Source organism: Podarcis gaigeae (assembly GCF_964106915.1).
Source record: "Podarcis gaigeae genome assembly, chromosome: 14".
In the NCBI taxonomy this organism is placed as follows: Eukaryota; Metazoa; Chordata; class Lepidosauria; order Squamata; family Lacertidae; genus Podarcis; species Podarcis gaigeae.
In genome coordinates, this window is record NC_139690.1 from 50344348 (window position 1) to 50370172 (window position 25825).

General features: G+C 44.4%; 3 protein-coding genes across 5 annotated transcripts in view; 1 reads left to right on the forward strand and 2 right to left on the reverse strand.

Moving 5' to 3' along the window:
* MAD1L1 (mitotic arrest deficient 1 like 1) overlaps positions 1-11266 on the reverse strand; it is a 453662-nt gene extending 442396 nt beyond the window's left edge. The window contains exons 1-3 of the mRNA XM_083711565.1: positions 11109-11266; positions 5662-5824; positions 3679-3819 (exon numbers count right to left, since the gene is read on the reverse strand). Of these exons, the coding sequence (XP_083567691.1) occupies positions 3679-3819; positions 5662-5824; positions 11109-11128 (324 nt within the window). The 5' untranslated portion in view covers positions 11129-11266. The remainder of the gene's footprint in view (positions 1-3678; positions 3820-5661; positions 5825-11108) is intronic.
* Positions 11267-13756: 2490 nt separating this feature from the next.
* MRM2 (mitochondrial rRNA methyltransferase 2) lies at positions 13757-19827 on the reverse strand (the record flags this gene model as incomplete). Of its 2 annotated transcripts, none has more annotated exons than XM_083711782.1 (3): positions 13757-15481; positions 16782-17040; positions 19576-19827. In XM_083711782.1, 3 exons carry the CDS (start codon positions 19825-19827, stop codon positions 15036-15038), a joined length of 957 nt encoding a protein of 318 aa, XP_083567908.1. In that variant the 3' UTR covers positions 13757-15035. The 2 variants fall into 2 exon arrangements, with proteins under 2 accessions (XP_083567908.1, XP_083567909.1); XM_083711783.1 differs by having other exon boundaries at positions 16782-17071; positions 19576-19679.
* NUDT1 (nudix hydrolase 1) lies at positions 19737-25248 on the forward strand. 2 transcript variants are annotated; one of them, XM_083711904.1, is made up of 4 exons: positions 19737-19871; positions 21319-21480; positions 23724-23869; positions 24507-25248. In XM_083711904.1, exons 2-4 carry the CDS (start codon positions 21329-21331, stop codon positions 24677-24679), a joined length of 471 nt encoding a protein of 156 aa, XP_083568030.1. In that variant the 5' UTR covers positions 19737-19871; positions 21319-21328; the 3' UTR covers positions 24680-25248. The 2 variants fall into 2 exon arrangements, with proteins under 2 accessions (XP_083568030.1, XP_083568031.1); XM_083711905.1 differs by lacking the exon at positions 19737-19871 and adding an exon at positions 20828-20849.
* The last annotated feature ends 577 nt before the right edge of the window (positions 25249-25825 follow it).

Here is a 25825-nt window from a genome sequence, read left to right on the forward strand (position 1 = left end):
CTTTCTCAAATTTCTTTTCTTGTTCAGCTGCAAAAGCCTTTTGTTCAGCTACAAGGACTTTTTGTTCAGTTGCAAAGACTTGAGACAAGTCCCTTCCAAATTCAGTAAATTTGTTTACTATTTCATTCAGTGTTATAACTCCTGTAGCCAAAACATCACTTTGTTCTTGTAACTTTCCCAGGAGAAAGTCCTGTTCAATTCAGTCAGTATTTTTCCACTTGTAATGGCCATTGTAATTGTAATCCACTTGTAATTCAGCCGTTCTTGTAATGTCCCAGAACCCCCTCTAGAGGGATTTGGATTATGGTTACTTAGTATTCCTTCCAGTTCCAACCCAAAAGTCAAAATAACTTGTTCTTCTTTGTTTTCAAGAATTTGTATCCAAATTGTAACAAATCTAACCAGCAAAGGCACTAGAAACAAAGTTCTCTTTTTATTCCCCAACTTTGACAGCTAATTTGACAGCTGTCAAAATTTTCTGTATCTCTCCAACAGGCTCTCTCCCGGATCACTCCCGGGTCCTGAGGGGGGGGGGGTGACTCTTCCACTCTCAAAATTAACTTTTATCCTCCAGCCAGATCACTTTTTACTGCCAAAACATGAAATTACTTGCTTTAATCCACTAAAAGAAAGATATTCTCTCAACCTTAGTTATCTAGTCCTTGTTTTAAGATGTTTACAAGGCGGGGAGACGGACTTCCTCTTTGCGCCTTCCCCGTTCGTGCCAAATCCAAGAATTTTTTTTACCTTTTATAAGTCCAATTTCCGTATCACTCACGGGCTGTTACTTTTGATCCAAATGTTCAAAGGAAGAAGTCAGCGCTCTCCGTCCATGGCATGCGGCTGCACTCAGTAGGGGAAGCAGTCAACTCTCAGCACCACGCCGCTTCCCGTCCCTGGTTTCGTAGCCTTTAAAAAGGCTCCTTCGCTGGTCGGGGGGGCGCAAATGGTGCCCGCCGAGTCACCAAGTCCACAGGCTTCCACGCCTGTGGTTTCTAGGGGTCCCCGCGTCGCCGCCACGGCAGGACCCGACCCCCACTGAGCCGATTCCCTCCGGAGCTCGGAGGGAATCCGCCATTAGACGATGGCGCTAACCCGGAAGTATAGCACGCTCTTCAATGCTAGGATGACATAAACCATCTCACTTAGAAACTCATCTCCTGCATTTGGTTTACTCCAAATGGAAATGGTTTGCATACTGATTTCCAGTATTTTTCCTTCCATCACTATCACATTTTCTAGTTACTGCTCACAGAGCAACATTCATGACACAGTTACAGATCTGCTCCCATAGATCTTCCCAATTTACTTAATGCAACCACAGCAACACACTCAGCAGCCAAATGAAGGAACAATAATAAGCAGGCAAAAAGTGATTCAGAATTTGCCCCTTGTACGGTGACTAGCCATCACTGAATGACTCTCAATGGATTTAACTGAGAAATGGTCAAATTCCCAAATTCACACATCGCCATATAAAAATCAAGCCTGAAAAGTAATTGGACATGCCAACATCATTTTGGCACCCAACAAAGAACATTTTATTTCACCAAGGTTTTTAGTCTTTTCAGTTTGTGTTATTAGTATTGTTATTTTATGGTTTTCTGCATTTTCTGTAAAACATCCTGGGAATTTCATTGCCCTTTGCCAATGCTATTAATTCGAGAATGGGGCTCTCACACACTGGTATACAGCATTGCTGTGGCACCCCTTGCACCACGGCAGAAACTGCCATAGGTGCTTGCCCACTGTAATGGACCATATAATGAAGACCCTATATGGAAATATTTTAGAGACATTCAAGGAAACCATGAAAAATATATATAATGTGACAAAGAGAGGCAAAGTCTGCCTGTAAACCAAGGAACAAATGGGTTCAAACCACAGCATTTCCTCCTTGGACCTAGCTCCCCATCAGCAATTAGGGTTTTAGCTAAGTCTAAATACCACATTCGGGGGTTGGGGAGGAGCTAGAGAGTGATGGGTTAACAACTCTTCCCTTCCCATGTTCTGCTCATCACCCACCCAAATTGTCTACCATGTGGCAATTAGACTTGGGAAAGGGGAAGAAACAAGAGATTGAGAGGAGGGGGGAGGGAGAATCACTGCACGCTTTGGCTCCACACTTCCTGATACAAACCACCAGCACCACCCAACATAAAAAGGTTCCAGTCCATGGTGTAAATAATACTTCTGTTTAGTTGTAAATTAACATAGTTTTGTGGTCTGATTTGCACCTCTGTTTAGAAATGTATGAAGTTTATGAAATATATGAAGTAATAGCTACAGGAAATTTGACTTAAATTGACCTTTTTCCTTGGTGATTTAAATCATTCTACTCTGTGACCAAAATATTTCACTGGAAAAGTATAAAATAGTACAATACACACTGCTGTATTGAATTTCCCCTGCCCAATTCTCCTCCATTCCTTCTCTTCCTTTTTCTGAACTCTCAAAGCATTTCCAGTCCAGTTTCCACTTGCTTCCAACTCAAATTAATTCACTCTTATTGGAAAACGTGTAGCAAATTGCTCTGCTAATCAAAGCAAAACAAGCTACGGATTTACATACTAAGCAAGGATTATGCAAAGCAGTATGAGGTTCCTAAACCCTTTATCCACATCACTTCCGAAATGCAGAATCTGAGCAAGGTAATTACCACACTGTTGGATTAGTGCTGCTCCCTTTACATTTCAGGGTTTTAAGTGTTTCTGAGACTGACTCAGCTAGATTTTGGGGTTGAAGTGACACCGGAATAATCCACAAAATCACTTGACTCGAGGTGGAACTAGGAACTTCCTCCTCATTTTTTCTGAGTTACAATAGAGATCCATCTCCCTGCATATGTTGTTATGTGAAGATTTAATAAAAGCCTCTGAATTCTTGAAGTGCTTTACAGGATAAAGTGCATCCTCCTTGTGGCATAAACCTAGAAGGCAGAGCTAGCCACATAGCACAGCACAGTTTCCGTTTCACATGCTAGATTTATCAATCTTGTATCCTGAATTTCATCCATTGAGCTCAAAATGGCACACATGAGATTATCCCATTCTGTCCTCAAAAGCTTTGTGAGGCAAACAAGGTTAAGAGCTTACCCAGTGAATTTATGGCTAAAGAGAGATTTGAATCTGGTTTCCCCAATTCAATTCACTATCTTCTACATTAGCTTTCACCAAGCTAATACCCTTCAGATGTTTTGGGCTAAAATTCTCATTCACCCCAACCAGCATGGCCATGCTGTATGGAGCTAATGGGAGTTGTAGTCCAAAATGGAGATATTTTGGACTACAACTCCCATTAGCTCCATACAGGCACCAGGCTGGTGAAGGCCACTTTTTCTTACGCTTAAAACTGGTGCACAGGGCTTTGAAGACCCAACTATCAGCTGACTGTGAGGGCAAAAAACGATCACCTAATGTCACTGTAATGCCATGGTATTTAACAGGTGAGCAACCTGCAAGAGGTGGGAAAGGAAAGTATTCAGCCTGCCCACAAGATCCAGTTACCCACCCCCATTTTAAATGCTTCTAAAAGAAGCCACACAACTCTCCTGTGCATTAACAACATGATCACAAGGTCCTAGAAATTTACCATCAAACCAATTCAATCATGAGGTGGTCTAAAAGAGGCTCTGGTTGATGTCTCTACTAATCAACGGTGTATTACTAGCAAACTAACCTCAAAATTTCTTGCATTTGCATTAGCCTCCTTCTCAAGCTCAATTCGAGCCCTTTTGTGACTCAGTTCCATTTGCATTTTCTCCCGCTCCATTTGCAAAAACTGTGCCTCTGAACGTATTTGCCCAGCCTGATCTTCACGCTGATGAGGAAAGAAAAAATAAATATAAGCAGCAGCACAAAGCGTTCTACTGAAGGCACTCTAAGCATTTTAGGAATTCTGCATGTTTTGTCACTTCCCTGTGCCCCCTAACTTCTGCCTGAAGGAAGAGCCCAGTATAACAAACCAGAAGCAAAGAATGTGTGGACATGATTACACCTTTGGATGGGAGGTCACAGAAAGCCCTTTTTTAAAACTTGAAACATTTTAGTCAAAGGAAACCAAATAGGTCTTACAACCATCTTATACATGACGAAGCTATGGCAAAGGGTTAAGGGTGCAATTCCAACAACGTTCCATCAGAATAGGGATTTCCACTTGTGTAACAGGACTTCCCATCCACCCATGCTCTCGCATACACCGTCCACAAATGTGCAACAGATTCAGGAACAACACTGTGCAAGCAGAAATCCCTGCACTGGTGGAACAATTGCCTTAGCACTATGCTGAATTCCACAAAAATAACTTTTTAAACATCCAAACATAAGCAAATGAGAGACTGGAAAGAAAAGAGTAAGATTTCTCATTCCTTCCTCCCAAGGCCCCCTATTAACATTAGAAAGGCGCCCTCACTATGCTGTCTTAGACACATGCTTAAAACTTTATTTCAGAAAATGTATTCCAGACACATAATTTAGTTATATATACTTGCTTTTATTATTTCCTGATTTTATCTATTATTGACAATTATTCTACATTGTTTTATTTCTGCCCTCTAAATAAATAAATAAAAATGTTTCCTCATACCAACTAGAAAATTATTCTTCAGATGTACAAGTGGGCTCAAGTAAGAACTCTCCACAGTGCAGAGATAGCATACCAACTTCGCAGAAGCCTTTGGTTTCTATCCAAGTCATCCTAATATGCATTAGCATGAATAATAAGGCCTATATCAAATACTTATGATTTGCACATAAGAGAAAAACTACCTCCACTGCTGAAAAAATGTAGTAAAAACAGTTCAAAAGAGAGGGGCACAGTATTCTACAAATAGCATCTGGCAGAATAGATACTGGAAGACAAAATGCTCTTTAAAAAGAACATGCAGCAATAGCAGCAAACTGTGAAGAGTTGTCATCTACATTTTTAAAAAAGCTTATTTGCATCATTATTATTTTTTTGCAATATTCATGATGAGCTGCTTTAGATTTCTATGATAAAAAGTAGGGCCAAAACCTAAGTAAATAAAATAACTTCATGGATCTATGTTGTGATGTAATCACAAACACTTTTGACTGCATGACATCATTTCTTTTTATTATCATATTTTAAAAAATTAATAAACTAGGTAACAAAAAACAAACAAAACTCAGATCAGTTAACTGAGCCTTATATTCTATAACAGTAAACTATCTGAACCTTTCTCTGCTTCTGTGTGGTGACTGGTTTTGAGAGCAACTCCCAGGGTGGGAATCTCACCGGAGATTCTAAACAGAGACCATACACACTGTCCAACACAACTTGGAGGAATGGTAGGATAAGAACTGAAGAAAAAATTCAAAAGCAATGGTCTCTATTCCCCCTCCCCCTCCATGTTTTAACTTAGTCATGAATGAAATTTCCATTTGTCTAGGAAATCCTGATGTTCTTGCTAACTTAAGCATTCTGGCACATGTCATTCATTTAAGAGTAGCCTTACTCAGCCTGGTGCCCTCCAGACGTTTTGACCAAAATTCCCATCCACTTTGGCCAACACTTGGAGGCCATCAGGTCAGGGGAAAGCTGATTTAGTATACTACTCCGATCAGGCTCTGACAGTGAAGGTGACTGCTTTGCCTGCTCATTGTAACTACGGAAGAACAAATGAATTTAAGGAAGTCTCACCTTCATCATCTGCTCATACTGCATCTGCAGAGAACCTTGAGGTACTTGTGTGGTAGCCAATTCAGATGTATCTTCCACAGGATGTGACAAGTAGTTGTTGAATGATTTTAGAATAGAGAAGACCACTGTATTTCCTTCCTCCTCATCCACGTGCACCGGACCTCTGCAGACATAAGATCATAGACAAATCTCAATGTGCAACTAGTTATATCCAAACCACCACTACCCAATAAATGAACCACTTCCCAGATAACATAAAGTGAATGAGAGCTGGTGTGGTACAGGTCTCAAACTATGGTCCATGAGCTCCATTCATGTGATCCATGGAAAGGTTGCGGAAAAGTCAAGAATACTGGTACCTGGTCCTGCACTCCAATTATTTTTTTCTGACAACAAAGCTTGAGGCCATTTTGACCAGGGCTGATTATTAAACAGGCTAATATGTGGTAGCATTAAGCATTTGATAATATTAAACAATTGCCTAGGGCTCATGACTGTTCACAGTGTTGATTTTGATGATTATGCCGGTACTGGAGAAAGAAAGTTGTTAAAATACAAGTTATATGTTTTGACTTATAGAATAATTACATGGTCCACCAATAGCCCTGCCGATTTTCAAATGACAACAAGGGAGAAAGTCTGAAAACAATTGGGGTAGTGCTTAAGAGTAGATCTGGGGAGGCACATGTTTGAAACCCTGCTCAGTTAAGAAGATCTCAGAGTCACCTTGGGACAGTCATTCCTTGAAGAAAGGGATGGAATAAAAACATAACACAGAGATGAATAGTCCAGACTTTCCCATTGACACTAAAGCACTATTAATACTCGAACAAAATGTCCTTGCAGTATGAACTTTTGCAGCAGCTGAACACAAGCTATCAAAAATGTTGAGGATGCACATTTCCCCTTTACACTTCATCTTTGCCAACAGCACAACAGGTCAAATTCTGGAAAATACATGATCCCCATAATATGTGAAGCTGATGTAAGGAAGAGGATGTGAATCATTTGAGCAGAACAGAGATATCATGTTTCAGGAAACCCTGGGATTCCTCAATGAAAAGATCAATTACTCTTTAATGTGCTTGTTGTTTTCTGTCCTAGGCTCCTTTGAGAGGAAGAGTGGGATATATATTTGATAGAGATGTAAAAGCACCATGCAAAACAAAACAAAATGCCCTTGGAGACAGTGATGCAGCAAGAAAGCCATAAGCCATTTCTTGTCTCTATTAGAGAAGCACATATGTGAAAGACCTTCCCACTTCCATAGTCCTCTTCACATACCAGAAGCTTCTTTCATTTCCCACAGGGCATCTGCAGAAAGAGTGCAAGTCTCTAACACTACCTCTATACTCTTCAAAGCCAGCAGAAAAAGGATCACAATCTCCCATCCATCAGGTTCTTCCTCTATTAAGTGGACAGGGTCAGCAGTAATTTTAAGTACTGGCTGGCTAATCAGTAAAGCCAAGGTTTGTGGACTACACAAGAGTGGATTACACAAGAGTGGCAAGAAAATTGATGTAGAGTGCTCCCCAAAGACACAATACTGAAAAACAGTGGAATAGAGGTAAGTGGTTTTGTTGCAAATGTGCTTCAGTGTTTTAAATAACTGTCCTATGCAAGGTAGTTCAGAAGATCACAAGATGAAGAGGGAGCCAAAGGAGATATCTAAGATCAGCCTCGTAAATCAGTCTTCAAAAGTTACTCATCTGCATTGCATGATTGCTCCAGAGGAACGGAAGTCCCTGCTGTGTAGGTGGATTACAGTAAATTAATACATTTTTAAAAGTTTGTATTACACAAAGTGGTGTCAGCCAGATTGATTTCCATGCTGGTTATAAATGATAGGGCTCTTTCCCCTCCTTTGCTAGCACAAAAACCTGTCCCTCCTCTACCAACCTGCTCATTCTACATTGAATTCCTGGCCATCTATGCCTACCAGGTGAATACAAGAGGACTGCATAAAACTAAATAAGCAAATAAGAATTTGTTCTTGCACTTAAGAATCTTCTTCAGTCATAAATAGAGCTGCTACCAACAAAGTTGATGTGTGCATGTAATAATTTGAATACAGCATCTAGAAAGTTGAAAACATAATTTTTTCAGCCTCCTCTTAAAAGCAAAACCTATCCTCTCCTACAACTTGAACCATCTTCCAGTCTATTTGCAGCAGTTGCTGAAGTCATTAAAAGTCTCTTACAAAGACTTAGCATCAATGTGGGTGTCTGCTATAACCTTTCTAACCAGACTAAAGACTCGGATGATGCCTTCCTAGAGCAGATTACAAAATATTCAAAAAGGAGAGATATAGTAGTCACAGGAGACTTCAGCTTCCCTCCCTGATATCTGTTGGAACGCCAACTCTGCCAAGAATGTAAGATCCAACAAATTCCTCAATTGCCTCACTGACAATTTCATTTCTCAGATGGTGGAAGAAGCAACAAGGGGATCATCTATCTTGGACCTGGTCTTAACAAACAAGAAGCAACTAATCAATGAAGTGGAAGTACTGGGAAATTTGGGAGGAAACAATAATGCCCTCTTGGGGTTCATGAGACAAGGGAAAGCTGAGTGTAATCAGAAATGCACTCTGGACTTTAAGGCTGTCTTCAAAAAGCTTAAGAAACTGGATGGGATCCTATGGTCAGAAATACTTAAAAGAGAAGGGAATCCAAGATGGATGGGAGTTTATGGATGTATGTAATCTCAGAGCCTGTCTATAATCTTTGAGAATTCTTGGAGAACAGGTAAGGTCCTTGCAGACTGTAAGTGGCAAATGCCCCCATCCTCCAAAAGGGGGGCGGGAAGACCCAGGTAACTACCAACCAGTCAACTTGATGTCAGTACCAGGAAAGGTCCTAGAACCAATAATTAAATAAGTCACTCTGTGAGCAGTTAGAAAAGTATGTTGTGTTTACTAAGACCCAACATGGGTTTCTCAAAAACAAGTAATACCAGACAAATCTCAATTCCTTTACTGATAGACTTACAAGCTTGCTGGATAAGATGAATGTTGTGGATGTAGTGTATCTAGATTTCAGTAAGGCTTTTAACAAAGTCCCCATGGTATTCTTCTGGAAAAGCTGATAAAATATAGGCTGGATAAGGTAAACTGATAGGTGGATTTGTAGCTGGTTGACTGACCAAACCCAAAGTGTGCTCACTAATGGTTCCTCATCATCCTGAAAAAAAGTGGTAAATGGGATACCACAGGGTTCTGTCCTGGGCCCGTTGTTGTTCAACATCTTTGTAAACAACTTGGATAAAGAAATGGAGGGGATGCTCAACAATTTTGCAGAAGACACCAAACTGGGAGCTATTGCCACAGAAAACAGAATCAGGATTGAATATGACCTAAACAGACTGGAGAACTGGGCCAAAACTTTTTTAAAAATTGAATTTCAATAGGGACAAATGTAAGGGTCTACATTTAGGCAGTAGGAGCCAGATGCACAAATATAAAATGGGGGATGCCTGGATTGCCAGCAGTACATGTAAAAGGATCTAGGGGTCTTAACATGAGTCAATAGTGTGATGCAGCAGCAAAAAAATTTATTGCTATTCTAGGCTGCATCAACAGAAGTATAGTGTCCAGATCAGAGTACCACTCTATTCTGCCTTGGTCAGACCACATCTGGAGTACTGTAGGATACTGACAAGCTGGAATGTGTGCAGAGGAGGGCAACCATAAGTATCTTTTGCAGGACAGGGACTGTGGGCAACATCATGGGAAGGGAGGTTTCCAGGACCAAGGTGAAACTGCCAAGCTCTCTTGTCAGTAGTTTTCCAATGTTGTTAATGTAATCTTGTTATATCTACAGAACTGAAATGTTGTTTTTGTATGTTCTTATGAAATTATTTTTGTCATAGTTGATTTGGGGTGTATTCCTGCCTTCTTTGTCATAGGTTGTTTTTAAACACGATCTGCATGTGTGTATATTGTAAAGCAGCATACACTGGAACCTCGGGTTGTGAATGTGATCCGTGCGGGAGGCATGTTCACAACCCGCAGCACCACGTCTGCGCACGTGCGGGTCGTGATTCAGTGCTTCTGCGCATGCACAAGTGCTGAAACCCGGAAGTAACCCGTTCCAGTACTTCCGGGTTTGGCGCAGTGCACAACCCGAAATCACTTAACCTGAAGCATCTGTAACCCGAGGTACCACTGTACAAATGAAATTAAGAATATATTAATTTTTAATGTGCTAAACAGCCCACAGCTCAGGTAATGGGTTGATGAGAAAGAAGCATCAGTACTGGGGAGCCATGTTACTAAAAATGACAATTTATCCCTGGCCTGGTATAAAGCACCTTCCTATATTTTTTGCTATTTGTTACAGCTGGACACCACACATGCCATACATATCTGTTGCCAATGTGCTTTATCCCTGTCTTATCTTTGTTTCCACCCTGTAACCATATCCCCAAAGATTATGTTAAGGATTTAGGGGGGGGGGAGTCCTACATCCCACCCTCACTCTGAGGAGAGGAAAATCTCCCCAGCAACAGGTGCCTTTAATAAGGGCATGTGGTCAATAAAGGTCAGTCAGTATGTAAATGAACAGAGTTGTAAATGAGTCAGCAATTGAGTCTCAGAGCCGGATGGCTAGAGAAGGAATTAAGTTGTTTTATTTGACCAGTGTAGTTTTTTGTAAATAATAAAGATTTTCTGTAAAAATAAATTCTGCTGCAAGCCTTGTAAAGAATACAACCCAAGAGTAGTTGCTCCTTATCAGCCTACTGGATTGCATGAGGACAAAAGAGGTCCTTTGAACAGCTGAGGAGGGAAGGCAGCAGCACTCTAGACATGCTCATGAGTCGTGATCTTGGAAATTTTCTACATCTATAAACATTTGACCAGAAACATGACAACTTTCGAGACGGAAAAGTTCTCCGGGAGGGAGCAGGGTGGGAAAGCGAAGGGGCGGGAGGCGTCCACCTCTCGAGCACCCTCGATGAGGCGAAGCGCGCTCTGAACATGCCCAGAGGCACTCTCGATTTTACCACAGAAACCAAGCCTGGGGGCGGCGCTGAAGTTTCTGGACAGCAACTCATTCTCGTGATAAGTCGAGGCTCGGGAAAACTCCCGCTCTCGATGAGGAGAAGCGCACTCTGAACATGCCTCGGAGCACTCTCTCTCTCTCTCTCTCTCTCTCTCTCTCTCTCTCTCTCATTCCAGGTTGCCCTCGGAAGCGTCGTGCGAGAGTTACAGACAGGCACGAACCCCTCCCTCCCCCCCCCCCGCGGGATGAACCTCGCCTCGTAGAAAGGCGGCGCGTCTCTTCCCTCACACAACGGCGGCCGGAGAGGGAACCGGCAGCGCTCCGTCGCCAGCGGCGAGTTTTACCTCAGGGGGACCCTCCGCGCCCGCGGCCAGGGAGGCGCTCCGGGGCCAGCTGACCGGGCCCGGGGCCCTCTGGTCTCTGCTCCCGGCCTCGCCTACTCACCCTTCTCCCCAGCCGGCCATGTCCCCCTCGCGCTCGCCGACGCCAAGCGGCCGCCGCTTTCGACTCTCTTCCCCGCTTGGATCTCCCTCCTCAGCCCGGGCGCCGAGATGTTGCGAGACTTCCCCGCGAAGCTCTCGCGATATTATCGCGCGCGCCCAGCGCTCGGTTGCTTGCTTGCTCCCGCTCTCTCTCTCTCCTCCGGTCCTTCGCTTTCGCCCCTCCTCCTACCGTAATTCAGCGAGTATTAACCCCCATGCTTCTCTTCCCGCCGTCGTGTCGGGAATGTGCGCGCATCCCCGCTGCCCGCTCGCCCGCCTGGTTTGATGTAAGCGCGCAGCGGCCGCAGTGCCGGATTTACGTATAAGCTTAACAAGCTATAGCTTAGGGCCCCACTCTCTTGCCCCCCCCCAAAAAATATAGTTCTTCTTAATTGTATTTCACTATTAATATACTTCTTCTTAATTGCATTTCAGTTCAACAATTACTTTGATAAAATACATATTTTGTTATGTGCAAATGGCTTTAGATACCTATTAGGTCTATAAATTACCATATAGCATCTATTGGACACAAAAAACCAGCGACAATTTGTTGTTAACTAAGGACAGCTGGACATGTTGTTGTTGTTTGTACCCTGCCCATCTGGCTGGGTTTCCCCAGCCACTCTGGGCAGCTTCCAACAAAGATGAAAAAGACATTAAAATGTCACACATTAAAAACTTCCCTGAACAGGGCTGCCTTCAGATGTCTTCTAAATGTTAGGTAGTTGTTTATCTCTTTGACATCTAGTGGGAGGGCGTTCCACAGGGCGGGCGCCACCACCAAGAAGGCCCTCTGCCTGGTTCCCTGTAGCTTTGCTTCTCGTAATGAGGGAACTGCCAGAAGGCCCTCGGCGCTGGACTTCAGCATCCAGGCTGAAAGATGGGGGTGGAGATGCTTCTTCAGGAATACTGGGCCGAGGCCGTTTATATATAAAGAGCCTCATTACCTTCAGTAGCTTAGGGCCTCATCAAACCTAAATCCGGCCCTGGCCACAGCCCTGAGGTGCTTCACCTCCCCTTGAGTAAACACTGTCAAGCCATGATGAGAACGTGAGAATAATATAGCGCATTCTGCTGGATCAGGTCCACCAAGAGGTCTCGTCTGGTTCAGCATCCTGTCTTCACGGTGGCCAACCAGATGTCTCTTCTAGGGAGCAGGACAAAAGCACCGCTCCCCTCCTGTGGTCTCCAGCAACTGGTACCCAGAAGCATTTACTGCCTCCCAATATGGAGGTGGAATCCTAGAATTGTGGAGTTGCAAGGGACCCCGAGGGTCATCTAGTCCACACATGCCGCAACGCAGGGACCTTTTTGCCCCACATACCCTGAGATGAAGAGTCTCATGCTCTACCAACTGAGCTATCTGCAAACACACAACACAGCATTTGAACACAGCCACCATGGCAACTAATGGCTTATCAGAGGTCCAGAGGGGAGGAACACAAGAACAGGCCATTTCTGTGGTGGCTCCGTTTGTGGAATGCTCTTCCCAGGGAGGTATATCTGGCAGCTTATTACGTATATTTATGCACCTGGCAAAAGTGTTCCTCTTCAACCAGGCCTTGGGCTGATTAAACATTCTACGGCCTTTTAAATGTGTCTGTGGGAGGGGAGTTCCTGGTTTGTTTTTGTTCTTGCTCTTATTATGTATCATGTGTTCTCATCCTGTATTTTTGTGTTGTGAAATGCCCTGTGATTTTCGAATGAAGGGTGGTATATAATTTCAATAAATTATTATGATTATCATCTTTCTTCATGAATTTGCCCAATAGTCTTAAAAGTGTCCAAGTTGGTGGCAATCACTGCTTCCTGTGGGAGCAAGGCTCATAGATTATGTGCTGCGTTAGGAAGGGCTTTCTTTTTAAAATTATGTGTGGCATGTAGAAAGCGGACAGAGGAAAAGATTCCCTGTCTTGTAACACTAGAATTTGCAGATATTCAATGAAGCCGAATGCTGGAAGAATCAGCGCAAATGAATAATAATAATAATAATAAAATTTTATTTATACCCTGCCCTCCCCAGCCAAGACCGGGCTCAGGGCATCTAACATCAAATATAAAAACAATTGAATGAAATACAGCTTAAAAAACAAGATTAAAATACATTAAAACATTAAAATGCAGCCTCATTTCAGTGGAAACTGAATCAAAAAGTTTTTTGGGGATAAAAACGCCAAGTCTTCACCAAGGCTCAGTTCACCAAGGACTTGTTCATGATGCCGAAGAATAAACTATGGAACTCGCTGCCACAGTGAGCAAGCAATGCCTGCCAACCTGGATGGCTTTAAGAGGATTAGACAGATTCATGGAGAAGGCTGTCAATGGCTCCAAGCCATGATGGGTATGCTCTGCCTCCACTGCCAGAGGCAGTTGCTGGAAACCCCAGGAGGGGAGAGAGCTCTTGAACTTGGGCCACTGTGAGAACAGGATGCCGGACTAAATGGGCCACTGGCCTGATCCAGCAGGCTCTTCTTCTGTTGTTAATTAAATTAATTAAAAATAGAAGGAATGGTAAGAAGCAAGGAAGTGAGATGGGTGGGTAGAGGGGCATTAAGTACTGTAAGGTGGCTTTGGAGGCCATAGAGAAATACAGAGAACTCTGCACACTGAAGAAATCCATAAATTTTAATAAAGGTTATCACAGGCAAGACATTCTGATCGTTCGACAGAGGGAGAGATGTTGCTGGTCTATCCTCTCACCTTCTACCTGGTCCTTTAAACTGGAGCTTCATGACAGCAAGACGTCCCTCCATGACTTCGCACCAGAGGAGCGTAATTGTTGTTTTCCTGCGCTCATGTCAGGATAGGAACACACGAGATTTTGGCAGATCACTTTCTTCTCACTGCCCATATCCAAGCAACCAAAATTGATTAATGCCAACCCCATGCAATGGCTGCTTTCCTGTCATCTGTAGCAACTAGCAACCATTGGGCCCACTCCAACCTTGATGGCAGCCTTCTCCCCTCTCCTCCAAACCAGAAGATGAAAGACAATTGTGTGGAAAGAGGGAGCGTTGGTCACAGGCCTGAAAAAGCTTTCCCCTCTTGGAGTAAAGGCTGCAAATTAAGGACCTCTCTGCCCCAGCCTGTTTGCAGGGCAGCCTCACAGTCAGGATTACAATTCCTTTTCCTCTGAAAAGATCTGTGAACCACCACATTTCAACATGGGTTTGCTAAACCTCTAGTGCTCCTCCCCAAATAAGTTCCTCAGTGTGTCCTCTGAACATCCCCATCTGAAGGAAAGGGAAGCAGGATGAGAACAAGCAGCTGATGGGTTTGACATGACACAAGGTCTATCTCGGCATGGATGTTTTTTTAAAAAAATGTATTATTAAAAGTTGCATAACTGTAGAGTGCAGCATCGTTGCATTGATAAGCTTTACACTTCGTACAAATGGCACTTAAGAAAAAAAAGTTATTTCAGAGGAAACATCTGTCAACTGATATGTCTCCATGTTCCAATTTTAAATAAATAAGCGGGGAAGGGGCACAATCCAGAGGCAGAACAGTTACTTTGAATGCAGAAGGTCTTAGGTGTCTCCAGGTAGGTCTGGAAAGAACTCTTGCCTGAAACCCTGGTGTTCCTAGCTGGCTAATATCTATCGAACACTTGGTGCTATTTTGTGTGTTGTTAAGCTGAACTGGGCTCTTAATGACCTCTAGATTTTATTTAGTTATTATAAAAAAAAAATATACCACCCTTCAATCATATTTCCTGGTTATTTCAAAGGGAAGAAGATCTGTTGCAATAGCTGGCAAATGAGGTCCACATCCCTCCAAAGATGCTCTTTGTTTTTCAAAAACTCTGGATTTACAGCTCTCTGCCAACTAAAACCAATTCTGCAGCTTTCATCAAATGTACCACACAAAGCACGCACACAGTGGCTCATGTTTTTGATGCCCTGTGGGCCGCTCCTTTGTATGATTTCGCCAGGTAATATCTCTCGGCAGATTCCTTCCTACTGGCTTGGAGTTTTAAGGTCTTCACCTCCTGGAAGTCTTGCATCAGTCTCTTTTGCAGGAGATGGCTCTCCCCTCCGTCCCAGTACTTGCAGAGCATGGTTCCTCCAGGTTCCAAAATGTGCTGAGCCAGATCCAAAAGAGACAAGCAGAGATGGATCAGCTTATGATGATCTAGTTGACGGATACCAGTAGCATTGGGTGCCATGTCGCTCAGGATAACATCCACCATCCCTTTAGGGAGCACTTCAAGGATTTTCTTTTGGGTCATTGGATCTGTGATGTCAGCGCGAGGTAAGAGGACTGCTCCTTCCAGAGGGAAAACATGAAGGAGGTCAACTCCAAGAACAAAGCCGATTGGGGCATCTGGATCTAGAAAACAGAAGTGTCAAACTAAGAAGGCAGTTTTTAAATGTGCAATCTATCCAGTGGGAGGCAATGGTTGAAGTGTCAGACTAGGACTTGGGAGAGACCAGGGAATGAATACCTCCTTCTCAACTTGCCTTAGAAAGTTTCATTGCATTCACTATCCACAACCTTCCTACACAGATGCTGACTAAGTTCTGTCAGCCTCACCCACGCCTGGCACAAGAATCCATTCCAGCCCATAAACGATATTTTTAGCAAGCCTCCCCATAACAAGCTATTTGAGAAGCAAGCCTTTCTGTAAAGATCAATATTTCAGAAATCATCCTCATCTATCACTGTCTCGTATTGTCGTCAAGCCACTCAAGAGTCAGCCAGCAACAACATTTTCCCCTTTCAGAGCACTTTTACTGACATTAATGAATTAAACCAAGTTCCTCCGAGACAACCCTCGCCTTCGTTTTCCAGAGAGAGAACCCATGATAGTAAATTAATTCCCTGGCAAGGATGGAAACAGCATTTATAAAAGACAAGGGGGAGAAGGGGGAGTGTTCCTAGCCAAGTATCATGTGTCACATTGTTTATTTATTTAGCTAAAGATAGATGGCTATAAATAGACAAGAAGCTATAGGACCATCATGACATCTTATGGGGAGCTTTCACAAGCACAAAACCACACAAACATAACGACAGGTCCCTACTCCTACAGAGATTACAGGCTAAAATAAACTATGGGAAAGGACAACTAGAAACAAAGGTGGTGGAGGAAACAAGTAATGAATATATATTCATTTAATTTATAGCCTGCCTCTCTTCCAACATGGGACTTTAGGGGGTATCCATGCATTGACCAGATCAGCCACATAAGGAGGGTCATAGGTCCTGAAGGAGACAAAATAAGTCCTGCAGCCTCATTTCTTGGGGAAACATTTTCCAGTCTCCAAGGATTCAAAAGACACTGCTTGGACATTTTAAAAAATCGCAAAACGATGAGGGTTAAATACTTGTGGCTTTATTTGGAATTAAAAGTGATAAAGCCAGGTGTCCACACTGTTGTGACACATCTGCCCCACAGCACTTATACTAAATGTGGAAATGAGTCACAGATTACAAGGCAGGTCAGCAGTGGCTATGACCACCTATAATTTTAATTCAGGAATGGGAAACGTCCAGTCTTTCAGGTGCTGCTCGATTCCAATACCCATCAACCCCAGACAGCATCACAATGATCGGATGTCATGGGCATTGTAGTTCAGCAACCTCTGTAGAGCCGCATGTGCTCTGCTCCTGTTCTAAATGCACTCACTAGAACCCGTAGCATTGACTCTCTGGACTGCAACCTGAGCCCAAGCACCAGGGGCCGTGCCACAGTCTATCACACGCAGCCCAGGGCAAAGGATGCGGTATTTGTCATCTACTTCAAGCAGTTTGTAGACACTCCGGCAACGATAGTGCTCCTTCTTGGCCTTCTTCACATAAGGGTCACTGAAATGCCGCTCCAGCCAACGATGCTCTGCTCCCGTTTTGCTTTTCAGAAACTGTACAGTAGTGTGGATCCTCTGGTGCTGAAGCAAAAGATTTGGCATTTTCCAGTATCTATTGGGGAGGGAAGGGCAAATTATTCTACTGCTCAATGGGCACAACCCATCTGATGACTATGGACCCGAATCTAGAATTTGGCACCTGATTGTCTGGATTATCAGCACCCTTCCCAATTTCTCTTTCTAAAATAAATGCACTTCTGTAATCCAACCCCCAAATCCACCATGCTGGAAGGGGTTTGCATGAGAATGAGGTGTCCTTCTGCTCATCCCTGGCAGGATCCACTGGCCTCTGCCAGCAAGGAGCATCTTAGCGGCATAGGTGCAATCTATGCAGGGCTGGCAGGGCCCAGGACTCCCCAAATTTTCAATGAAGGGGTCTCTCCCCCCTCCCCATTTTGACGTGGTGGCATGCGCATGCCATGGAGAATCCGCACGGCACATCAGTATGCTCCTGTGACATGCGTTGAGTGGCACAGGAGGGAAGGCAGTGCCCCTGCCAGTGAGCCCAACAAAAAGGTGGGCCGAAGTTGCTAGAGGAAGACTAGAAAATAGGAAACTTTGGTGGCAGGGAGGGTGTGGAGCTGGGCTGGCACAGGACCCACTGAATTTTAACCCATTTCCCACCACCCTTCTATCCTGGCTGGTGCAAGTAGCAGGACTATGGATGTGACAATGGCTATGCCACCCCATAGTCGATCAGGGTAACTTTGTTGCCCCCTAACTCTGCATAGGATCAGGATGTAAGATTGCAATCTTAATTTGCAAAGTGTTGTACTTTTAATGTACACATTCCCCCAACTACAAGTTATGTTTTATGGCTTTGATCAAGATATAAAATTGTGACAAAGATTTCAGTAAGATTGAAAACCATACTGAAATGGCTTTGATAATCAAGTAAGGTCAGCCGAGTTTAAAACAAAATGCTGAATTCAGGTAGTTTTCAAATCACATTTCTAGTAAAAATGACCTAATACAGCATAGTTTTGAAAAGGGAAAAATAGCCTAGCACCTTGAATGTCCAACATACTTTTAGAAGACCTCTCCCAGCCCCTGTACTTAGGTGGCTAGTGTTTATTAAAAACAATCAATTTAGCAGTTTACATTCATTAAAGAACATTCCCCCCCACAAACACCCATACCCTGTGAAACCTGCCACTATTTCTTCCCAATTTACAGAAGAGAAATGCAGCTGACACAGACTTGTCCAGGTCTGCTCAGCATTGTGGTGACACAATGAACCCATAGCAGAGGAAGGACCAGAAGCCAGGCTTCCTAGATTAAACTCTGGCTCTTGCTGTTCTGCCTCACACTGGTAGCATTATCACTGATCATTTTATGTGGAGTCCCAACACCCCCTGTGTATAAACTTCCTGATTACTACTGTTTTATCAGGCTAACTTTTTCAGGTCAACATTCTGATAGTGTGGCGAGATGGAGTATATAATCCTTTATGCGCAGGCGGTCCCATAACTTTAGAAGCTGCACAACAATAGGGCTGCCATATGTCCAGAATTTCTCAGACATAGTTGGAATACTGCAGTCCCAATCCTACACAACAAACAGTTGAAGCTACTCCCAGCAAGTAGGTACAGGGATGGAGAAAGCTTTGGTTGCAGCCTTTCTGGAAGTTAAACTGATCTTAAAGGGGCAGAAGCTTGTCAATTTGATAATAAGGCAGCTATAATTTCAGATGGGGGGGGGGGGTAGAATCCCCACCTTTTAACTCACATTATTCCTTTTAACACCGCCAGTTTGAGGGGCCACCTACTTAAGGTGGATCGCTGGGGCTGATGGGAGTTGTAGTTCAAAACATTTGGAGGTCACCGGGCTGGCAAAGTATGGTTTAAATACTTATGGAAACTGCAGACAGCACCTTAGAGGAGAGAGGAACATGGTGGGGGAGGGAGCTGATTTGATGCCTTTCCCCCCAAACGGTCCCTCTTGCAACACAAACAAGTGCTATCCCCAAGAGCAGGCTCCCCCAAATTCGGCCCTCCAGAAGTTTTGGGACTACAATTCCTATCATCCCTGACCACTGGTCCTGTTAGCTAGGGATGATGGGAGTTGTCCCAAAACATCTGGAGGGCCGAGTTTGGGGAGGCCTACCCAAGAGCAAAGCTCAGTTGCTAGAGCACGAGACTCCTAATCTCAGGGTCGCGGGTTCGAACAAAAGGTTCCTGCATCGCAGGGGGTTGGACTAGATGACCCTGGGGGTCCCTTCCAAACTCGCACAATCCTATGATCCTATGAGTCACAGGGCGAATGTTTTCCACTCCACCACGTGCAAACCCAAGCAACAACTTCACACAAGCGGCCGACCAAGGCAACTTTAGCCGCGTGAAGCTGCGGTGCAGAGAAAGGGAAGGCGGCGAGAGGAAGCGGGCGCTGAGGCTGCCCTCCCGGAGGGGTCAAGGGGAGGCGGGTCGCCGCCTGGCAACCCTTCGCCCGCCCGGCCGGCCGCCCTGAGCGGGTTCTCAGGATGCAGCACCCCGGTCCCGGACCGGAAAAGAGCCGCTCGCTGCTCTCGGGAGTCTGGCCTCGCTTCCCGCTGCTTACCGGCTCATGACTTCTCCCTCCGCGAGGGCCGCTTCTTAGAGAGGGGACGCATTTGGGTGTTGCACCAACCTGGGACGCTCCCTCCGGGGAACGGCGCCTCGTACGCTGGGTTCCGCCGCACATTGGCACCGGGGCTGAAAGAGAGAGAGAGAGAAATATATCATTTCTTTTTCTCCTTCTGAGCAGGCTCTTCCTCTTCCTCCTTAGCAAGCACCGCCTCGAGAGGGTCCCCGCCTGCTCGCCGGGTTGCATTTTCCCGCCTTGCTGGAGAAGCTGCCACAGGGATCTTTGGCCTGGTAGGAAAAACTATGTTTTAAAGCTTTTAATGTTTAACAGACCATTGTATTTTAATATTTTGTTGGAAGCCGCCCAGAATGGCTGGGGAAACCCAGCCAGATGGGCGGGGTATAAATTAAAAATTATTATTATTATTATTATTATTATTATTTAAAGGATGCGATATTCCTCAATCCCCTCTTAGGGCAACAGCTTCTTTAGGGCAGCCAATACATCCTCGAAGTAGCTTCATATTATTTGGTAGTTGGGGGGGAGCATTATTTTGCTTATTGTTTCCTTTATTGTTTGTGCACCGCTAATGTTTTTTATTACTATTGGGGGAGACTGGGGGGGTGGGCCTTGTTTCTCCAATATGTTGCATGGCATCAGGGATGCCAACTTGAATAAAATATTGGCGGGAGGTAAGCCCCACCCCCACATAATTGAGCATGTGACATGGCACATGCACACCATTTGAATGGCAATGCCCATCAACTTTGGGGGGGCCCAGCCCCTGAAATATTTTATTGGGAGGGGCAAAGGGGCCTCAACCCCTAGGTCGTTGGCTCCTATGCATGGAATATTAATATGCTATTTATTTATCTGTTTATTTATTTCATAAAATGTAATACACCGCTTGCTTTAAGAAAAAGAAAAAGCCTCAAAGTGCTTCACGAAAGGCAAAACAATCAAGAAAAATTCACAACCCTACTTTAAAACATACAAAGGTTTAATACTTAAACCGATTAAAATTACCTCAACTTTCTTAACGTCTGGATCAGCTTGTTGAAACAAGAAGGTTTTTAACAGGCGCTGAAAATAGTAGGGTGAAGGCTTCTGCTTGATCTAATAGGCCGTTCTGAAGTGCAAGTGCCGCCGTACTAAGCAATTGAGTTCTTGCAAAATGCAGAATGGGTATTGTATGGCACCTGTAGTAGTGCCAATTCCGTCTATCGAAGCAGTCAAGTGGGCACATGTAGGGTAAAGTGATCTCACAGGTAAACTGGTCCCAAGTTGTTATGGGCCTTATATGCAAATAGTGACATGATTCCCCTCCCTTTCTATGGTATAATGTAGTTATGTTATATTTCAGTGTACATCTTTTGGAGACTTTTTGGCTGGCAAGCAACTAATAAAGTTTAACAAATAATAATGATGATTTTGTGATATATAGATTGGTGTGGTGAATAAATTGGCCAATAAGCCTGCATTTATTTTCCACAACTACCCTGTGGGGTAGGTTAGGCTGAGAAACTGACAAAAGGTAAGAGCTGGGTGATTTGAACCCTAATCCTCCAGTCCAGCACTTTGACAAGCATACCGCATTGGCTTTATGTGGGCTTCTGAAGAGCGGTGACTCCACTGCGCCTTCCACACCTGTTGTTAAATCTGCTAGCTGTTGTAGTCTGCTAAGCATCATTGATTCTGAGCACACATGATCTGCTGCTGGTCTCCTTGCCTTTGTAGAGCTTAAAGCATGCTGACAACAAAAGTATTCACTCTGGTCCTGGTGGTGCAACCACGGCGAGTCTTGCTGGGCATGAAAAAACGCGGATTTGGGGCTGGGCTCTGGAATGGATTTGGAGGGAAGGTGCAGCCTGGCGAGACAGTTGAGCAGGCAGCAAAAAGGTAAGATTGAAATGACACCAGGCCAACACAGGTCTTCCTAGTGCCTGTAATAGATTGTTTATTCATTATAGGCATGTTTTAAATATTATTTACAGAAAATACAGACATTCAGTCATATAAACAATAACATTTAAAAATATACATTTTAATGTATAAAACAAACATTTATATCCTTATGTATTAAAATTCCTTCCTTCAGGGATAGCCTGAGGAACTGACGCAGATAATGGTGATGATGAGAGATGAATTTCTAGGCCTTACAGACAAAATAAAAACTGACAAATTGCTGGGTCCAGCTGGCATTAACCCAAATTTTTTCAAAGAATTCAAATGTGGAATTGCTGAGCTTCTAATAAAAATATGTTACTTGTCAATAAGATCAGCCTCCATACCTGGGGACTAGTCACACTTCTCTGAAGTCTCTCAGCCTCACTCACCTCACAGAATGTTTGCTGTGGGGGAGGAGGGGAAAGGAGATGGTTAGCTGCTTTGAGACTCCTTAAGGGGAGTGAAGGGCAGGATATCAAGTCCAAACTCCTCTTCCTCCTCCTCCTCCTCTTCTTCTTCTTCCTAATTGCTGCAGTGTACATAATAATAATAATAATAATAATAATAATAATAATAATAATAATTTATTTATACCCCGCCCATCTGGCTGGGCCTCCCCAGCCACTCTGGGCGGCTTCCATAGAAAGCAAAAATACAGTAAAATATCACACGTTAAAAACTTCCCTTAAGATGTCTTCTGAATATCAGGTAGTTGTTTAGCGCTTTAACATCTGCTGGAAGGGCGTTCCACAGGACGGGCGCCACTACCGAGAAGGCCCTCTGCCTGGTTCCCTGTAGCTTTGCTTCTCGCAATGAGGGAACTGCCAGAAGGCCCTCGGCGCTGGACCTCAGCGTCCGGGCAGAATGATGGGGGTGGAGACGCTCCTTCAGATATACTGGACCAAGGCCGTTTAGGGCTTTAAAGGTCAGCACCAACACTTTGAATTGTGCTCGGAAACGTACTGGGAGCCAATGTAGGTCTTTCAAGACCGGTGTTATATGGCAAAGCTTTCACTCTGTTGTGAGGGAAATGCCTTCTTTTAGAGGCTGCCACCACGTTCCAGGAAGGTTTTCTAAAACTAGCCAAAACATTAAATCAAAGGGATAATTCTGAAAAATGGAAGCTATCAGAGAGGTGCCAGAGTGATGCTGAAAACCCTGCCCAGGGTTCCCATTATCCTTGATGGGGAGTGAAAGCCAGAAATATCCAACAGCACACATTACTCATAGCTAAAGACAGGTCTCATTAACAGCATCAGCTAAACATCCACAGGCTTTCAGAGTATTAGCAATTCTCTCTCAGTTGGAAGAATAATAGGGGAGCTGAGAAACAACCATCTGCCAGCATCAGGTACAAAGTAAACAGTTTAAACTGCAATTAATGCCTGCTTCCAAAGTATGGGCAACACAGTGATAGATACCCACTGGCATGGGCATAAGGCAAGAGCACATGATTCTAAAACTCACACCAGGCTTTCCCATATAATGCCAAATAGCATCTGAACCAGCTCTTAAGTATGCTTACAGTAGCTGGCTTTGTTGTACCGTATTAGCCCGAATATAAGCCACACTTTTCCTCCAAATTCCGACAGGGAAAAGTTAAAGTGCGGCTTATATCCGCCACCAAAGCGGCACAGCTTTCTGCCCCCACCCCTGGAAGCAGCCTGGGAGTGTGGGGCAATGGCACGCCGCTCCTAAGCCTCCCCCGAGCTGTCGGGGGGAGGCCGCCGGCAAAGCTGCACGGCCACCTCCCGGCACTACCTCCCCAAGCCTGCACTGGCTGCCCCCCGTTCAGGGCAGTAGTGGCGGGAGGCGGGTGTACAGCATGCTCAAAACTGGGTGCCAGACTGGCTTGGGGAAGTAGTGCCGGGAGGCAGGTGCACAGCACGCTCGGAACTGGGCGCCCCCCCATACCCCATTCAGGGTGGGAGTGCCAGGAGGCCGGCCATACCCACAAATAAGCCTTTAAAATTCAGGGTGCAGCTTATTTGCGGGTGCGTCTTATATTAGGGCCAATACGGTATATTGGCATTGGTATAATCAGGTGAAGTCAAGTGCAAGAATCCAGGCCAAATGCCCCACTGTTTTTCAATGAGATCTGTGTCATTATTGTTGGGGAAGTCTTTTTTTCTGGAAAACAGAAGCATCAATTAGCTCATGCACTCTTACTGCAAAATTAACCTTGCTATATTCAGGGAGCTACAGGAAGAGAGTGGACTGATGGTGGACACCTTGCAGAAGATGGGACAGATAACTTTTGAGTTTGTGGGCAACACTGAGCTGATGGAAGTCCATATTTTCCGCACCGACAGTTTTCAAGGAGACCCCACGGAAAGCGAGGGTAGGAATGTGGTTGGGAGTGGAAAAGTCATAGGAATACTTGTCCGTTTAATTCCTTTCTACTGTTCCCCAATCTTACAAGCATGAAGTGCTGGATCTTTCAGATAAAGAATTCCTTCCACCCACCGCCAGGGTTACCGGGGACACAGGATGGTTTCATCTTTCCATCACCCAACCAGCTCACGTAATTATTTGGCTAGAACTTGTGAGGAGTAAGGCTGCATCATGCATTAAATGAGCACACCTCATTTAATGCTATTGCAGACTGTGTAGTGTGGGAGGAGTGGCTACAAACCATCATAGCTGTGTTCTGTCTCCGAGGTCGGAGGTAGTAAGTGCTTCTGAATGCCAGTTGGTGGAACCACAGGAGGGAAGGGGAGGTCCTTTCTAGAGGCCAACCAACTTGAACACCAGGATCCGATATTTTGTAGAAAGCGGTTTGAGAGAGATGTAGCATGTCCCCTGGTGTGTGCATACAATTTTCCTTTGCTTCATCTTTGTTTCTGGTGAAAGTTTTTTCATCAATCCACAAACTTAGCAGACGTGGGGTGAGTGCAGAGACCAAAAATAATTTAAAGAAGATCTGTTTTGGTCCTTAATCCTTCTTCCCTTGTGTGCATGTTCCCGCTTCCCTGCAGAAATGCGTCCACAATGGTTTGACCTGGACCAGGTGCCTTTCAAGAACATGTGGCCAGATGATATCTACTGGTTTCCTCTTCTGCTCCAGAAGAAGAAGTTCCTTGGCTACTTTAAGTTCCAGGGGCAGGACACTATCTTAGAATACACCCTGAAAGAAGTGGAGAAGATATAAGAGCAGGCCAAGGACGTTAAGCACTTCACAGTTGAGATGTGAACCATTGGCCATATTGGCCGAGAACCAAGCAGTTAAGAACTTGACACAAATGACCCTTTCCATCAGCTCCACGACGAAGGAAACAACTCTCTCCGGCAAGTGCGAGGCTAGCGACAAAGCAGGGCAGCTGCTCTCTTGCAGGAGACATAGGGCAACACTTCTTAGGCATGCACAACTGTCTAACTGCTGACTGTTCCTATTTCAACACATAGGCCAACAATTTCACTTTGCAGCAAAAGCCGGGTTAGTGCCTTCTTTAAATAGTGTTGTCTTTCTGTATTGTGTTTAGGGTCCAGCTCCTCCGTTCTTGAGTAGATGTTAAACTGGTTGCACGTTAGTGGCTTAGCTTTTTTCTCCTTCCCGGTAGTGGTTATGGACAGAAGCTACACATCCCAAAGGCGACCACTTCTATGCAGAAGTTTTATTGACTGTAATGGCAAGCAGGAGAGAAACTAGTGAGTCGCTGCAGGGCATGAGGCATTTCCAGGTGTAGTTCGTGTTAAAAATAAAAGTCCCAATATACTGTTTTTCTCAGTGTGGCCAACTAGAGGATTTCAAAACACCTACTTTGTTGTTGTTGTTTAGTCGTATCTGACTCTTCGTGACCCCCTGGACCACAGCACGCCAGGCACTCCTGTCTTCCACTGCCTCCCGCAGTTTGGTCAAACTCATGCTGGTAGCTTTGAGAACACCGTCCCACCATCTCGTCCTCTGTCCTCCCCTTCTCCTTGTGCCCTCCATCTTTCCCAACATCAGGGTCTTTTCCAGGGAGTCTTCTCTTCTCATGAGGTGGCCAAAGTATTGAAGCCTCAGCTTCAGGATCTGTCCTTCCAGTGAGCACTAGCAGTGCTCCTGCTAGCAGTGCATAAAAGACACCCAGCCTTCTCCCACTCTTAGTGACTAGTATTCACTAGCATCTTGCTTCTGAACATGTGGGGATGTAGATATTCTAATAGCAATCCCAGTTCTATATGGTAATCTGCATAGAACCAAAATGTGCCATCCACATGCAAAGAGGAAGCTATCTTTAGGCTTGGGGGGGGGTCTCCCATCATTTGTAGAAGAATAGGCTTAAGGAAAGAAAATCTAAGAGGGCAAACAGCC

Bases quoted from the DNA above. Each gene is read 5' to 3' on its own strand.
- NUDT1 (XM_083711904.1), top strand. From the start codon at position 21,329: ATGCTGACAACAAAAGTATTCACTCTGGTCCTGGTGGTGCAACCACGG. The intron at 21,481-23,723 runs GTAAGATTGAAA...TGCTATATTCAG, and splicing joins GTTGAGCAGGCAGCAAAAAG to GGAGCTACAGGAAGAGAGTG. The intron at 23,870-24,506 runs GTAGGAATGTGG...GCTTCCCTGCAG, and splicing joins AGACCCCACGGAAAGCGAGG to AAATGCGTCCACAATGGTTT.